The sequence below is a fragment of the Oryzias melastigma genome, linkage group LG20, assembly GCF_002922805.2.
Source record: "Oryzias melastigma strain HK-1 linkage group LG20, ASM292280v2, whole genome shotgun sequence".
Taxonomy (NCBI): domain Eukaryota; kingdom Metazoa; phylum Chordata; class Actinopteri; order Beloniformes; family Adrianichthyidae; genus Oryzias; species Oryzias melastigma.
In genome coordinates, this window is record NC_050531.1 from 21556401 (window position 1) to 21560789 (window position 4389).

The 4389-nt window shown below is 36.6% G+C and overlaps 1 protein-coding gene across 2 annotated transcripts in view; it reads right to left on the minus strand.

The window, feature by feature from the left end:
• The window catches only part of LOC112151587 (NACHT, LRR and PYD domains-containing protein 13-like), a 19372-nt gene that overhangs the window by 4129 nt on the left and 10854 nt on the right, over nt 1-4389 (minus strand). The window contains exon 5 of one of the 2 annotated variants that reach the window (XM_036217458.1): nt 3767-3940. In XM_036217458.1, the coding sequence (XP_036073351.1) occupies nt 3767-3940 (174 nt within the window). Of the gene's footprint in view, nt 1-3542; nt 3941-4389 lie in introns of those variants that run through there. The other variant, XM_036217457.1, reaches the window with a different exon arrangement.

The window sequence follows — 4389 nt, forward strand, 5'->3', positions numbered from 1 at the left end:
AAAATCTTTAAAAGTTTCATTAATTTTGATCGGGTCATGAGTGACATTTCACAATCATGACTTTCTCCAGAAAAACCTGGGACCCTGTTCATTAAAAACTCTCAACATTTTTGTACTTGTCACTAATAGGAGAAATGTAGTCTGGCAAAATAGACAAAGGTTTTAACTGAGGTAAACATTCCTTCTGTGCCTTTCCTAAAACAGAAGGCAAATGAAAATATTATTACTCCTAAACCTCTCAAGTTAGCATTCTTTAATGTCAGGTCTTTAGCAGGCAAACCATTTTTAATTAATTATTTTATTACTGAGTATAACCTTGATTTTTTGTTTTTAGTTGAAATCTGATTAGATGAAAATAACAATGCAGCTGTTTTCACAGAGTCAACACTTCCCAACTTAGCTGTTATCAGCAAGGAAAGAACAAGCAAAAAGGCCAGGGGGTTGCAGTTTTTTTCAATGAAGTATTTCAGTGTAAGAAGCTACCTTTTGGAAGCTTTTCATGTATTGAACACTTGAAGGCCTCATTCAAAACCATATTTATAAATATCTACCGCCCCTCCAGATACTCTGGAAAATTTAACCATAAGTTGAGAGAACTGGTGTCTAAGATCTGTGTTGATTTTGACTGTCAAATTGTTGTTGGGGATTTTAACATCCATGTTGACAACTTTCAGAACAAAGGGACTAAGGACCTGATAAACACTCTGGACAATTTCGGGTTGTCTCAACATGTAACAGAGCCCACACACAACAGAGGGAATATTCTTGATTTATTGATTTCCAAAGGTCTGAACATCTCTAAGGTGACTGTATGTGATTTAGGTCTGTCTGATCACTGCTGTATTTTCTGTGAAAGCACAATTCCTGTACACAAATGTTTTGAGGGAGGAGATCACAAAACAGTTTATAACTGAAATGAATAGCGAGATGTTCAACTAGATTTTCTCTCTAACACCCTAACACTTTCTAACACTTTCTCAGGGGATTCAGTCAATGAACCTGTCAAAAGCTTTAATGTCAATACGTCGAATATCATGGGTAGTATTGCATCTGATAATGTGAAGGAGATCTTTGGTAAGCAAAAATCTCCATGGAGAAATTCCATATTCATAAAGAATGGGAAAAAAAGTTTGTCACAAATCTGAACGCATATGGAGAAAGATTAAACTGGAGGTTGAATACAGTATTACAGAAACAATTAAATGCATTGATTAGAAAATGGAAAACAAACAAAAAAACACTTATGTCACATTAGGTTCATTAATATTTTTGTGATTATTAAATAAAGTCAGTAGAGTTTGATTTATTGCTTGAAAAGGAGTGGGAAGAAGAGAATTTATATAATCTCACCCCTACTTAATTACTTAATTTCACTGTTTTGCAGAATTATGTAATCTGGTTTTGATCAGATCAAATGTAAGTTTTTTTTATTTTATTTATCTATTTATTTCCAATAGCAAAGTGAGGTGCGTGTTGATTATTGATTAATTTCATTAAACATTATTTCAGTAAACAGGAACATTTACAATGGAGCAATGCAAGGAAGTCCCACTTCTCTGACATCATGACCAAAAACTCTAGTAATGTTCGGGCTTTATTCACTGCAGTCGACAGACTGACGAAACCCCCTGTGTCAGTGGCACCAGAACTTTGCTCCACCAAAGCCTGTAATGACTGAAAGATTTCTTAGGCACAAATCAAAAACAATAGAACAACTACATGCTCAGGATGTGAACCCTATCCACTAGAAACCAGTATAAACCCAATGGCTCAGTTTCAACCCATAAACAGTAAAGAACTGCAGGACATTCTATGTCAACTGAACTCCTCCTGCTGTCCTGCTTCAGATTGTGAATTTGTCATTAACATCTGGTGTTTTCCCAGAACCACTGAAAACAGCTGTAATCAAACCTCTCCTAAAAAAGGACAGTCTAGACAAAACTCAAATGAACAACTACAGACCGATATCAAACCTGCCATTTTTAAGTAAGATCATTCAAAAAGCTGTTTTCCATCAGCTAAATGAATTCCTAATAAAAAAACAACTGCTATGATGTCTTTCAGTCCGGCTTCAGACAGAACCACAGCACTGAAACGACTCTGACCAAAGTGACTAATGACATACGTTTGAATACAGACAGTGGAAATATGTCAGTGCTAGTTTTACTGGATCTCAGTGCTGCGTTTGATACAGTCGACCACACAATACTACTCAGACGACTGGAAAAATAGGTGGGTCTCACTGGGCCAGTACTAAACTGGTTTAAAACGTACTTGGAAAACAGGAAATATTTTGTGTCAATTGGTAACTTCACTTCTGAGCCAATAGAAATTACATGTGGAGTGCCCCAAGGCTCCATCCTGGGACCACTTCTATTTAACATCTACATGCTCCCACTGGCCCAGGTTATAAAGAACAACAACATTAGTTACCATAGCTATGCAGATGACACACAGATATATATTAGACTGACACCAGGAGACCGAGGCCCTGTACAGGCTCTTGGTAAATGCATTGAGGACATTAATGACTGGATGTGTCACAACTTACTTCAATTAAACAAAAACAAAACTGAGGTTATTGTCTTTGGGGCTAAAGAAAAAAGGTTAGACGTCACTACAGAGCTTCAATCTATTCAACTAAAAACTACCAACCAGGCCAGAAACTTGGGTGTAGTGATAGACACAGACCTAAATTTTGATAAACACATTAAGGCAGTCACTAAATCAGCCTATTATCATCTCAAAAGATCTTATGTCGAAGCAGAAGCTGGGAAAACTAGTTATTCAGAACTGTCATGCTCTGGTTTCTTTCTTTCTTTCTTTCTTTCTTTCTTTCTTTCTTTCTTTCTTTCTTTCTTTCTTTCTTTCTTTCGTGAAGCAGCAGGAACATCATAAACACAAAATCAGAATCAAATAGAGAATACAATACAGTCCTACAACTTCAAGAATGAAAGGGAGCAGATGGAAGAACAATGTTCTTATTTTGTGTCTGCCCTTTTCACAGGGACACAAAAATTAGACCACATGAATCCAGTTCTGAGGTCTTTACACACTTGTCTGTCAGAGGATATACTTTAAACTTACGTTACTGGTTTATTAAGCTTTGAATGGTTTAGCACCAAAGTACCCGACTGACCTCCTGACCCAGTATGTACCAGCCAGACCTCTCCGGTCATCTGGATCCGGTCTTTTGTCAATTCCTAGAATCAAAACTACACATGATTCTGAATTTCAGCTTTTATGCTCCACAGATCTGGAACAAACTTCCAGAAAACCTTTAATCAGCTGAAACACTGTATTTAAATCCAGGTAAAGACTTACCTGTTCTCAGCTGCAATTGATTAGAGTGTATTCAGATGTTTACATCTGCCGTGTTAATCTATGCTTGTTGTAAATCCAGTTCTTTTTACTTTCTTTTAATCGTATTTAGCAATCACACCTTTACTATTTCTTCTGATTGTTTCTGATGTTTTATGTAAAACACTTTGAATTGTCCTTGTACATGAAATGTGCTATACAAATAAACTTGCCTTGCCGTACCTTCCAAGATCCCTCAAAGGGGCTGCTCCTATCGGGATTGATAAAGAGTTCAAACTGAGAAGATCAGGTATCTTATGGTTTAGGAAAAATGGAACATGTGACTGACAAGCTGATGAGTAAATCAGGAAGTGATCCACCTGTTCACCCTAACAGCCATCTTTATACATTTGCATGAAACTCAAATTATGTGAAACTGAAACATAAAAGAAACATGGAATCTGACCTCAGAGTCTTCAGTCTGCACTCTGAACCCTTCAGAAAAGCACACAGATTCTTCACTCCTGAATCCAGCAGGTTGTTGTTGTTCAGGTTCAGTTCTGTCAGATGGGATGGGTTGGACTTCAGAGCTGAAGTCAGATGATTTACACTCATCTCTGTCAGTCTGCAGTACTCCAAACTGAATAAAGAATGTGTCAATGTTTATTTTTTCAAAGTTCTTGTTATCAAACAAAATGTTTTCATTTTATAAATTTAAACCCCCTTTAACATTTTTTTTGTTTCCAACTGAGAATTAAAACACAAGATTCCAATCCCAAAGTATATTTAAAGATTATTGAAAACTATCAGACAGAGCAGGCTTAAGCGAAAATACATATATCTAGGGACTTATAAGGTAACCAGTAAGATTAGTTTGCCCTTTGGCTTCTCTGCTCTTTACTGTATATGCAGACTCAGCACAGAAAGACATTGGTTTATTGAAACCATGGATCTTGAAAGACCAGAGTGTGTTCCTCCTGAGTCAAAATACTCTGCCATCAATAAAATAGAATATTGTGTTCAAACTTCTCTGTTTCGTGAACAATAACTGTACCATCTCCCAGACCTTTACTGCTTTTTCTGGCACAC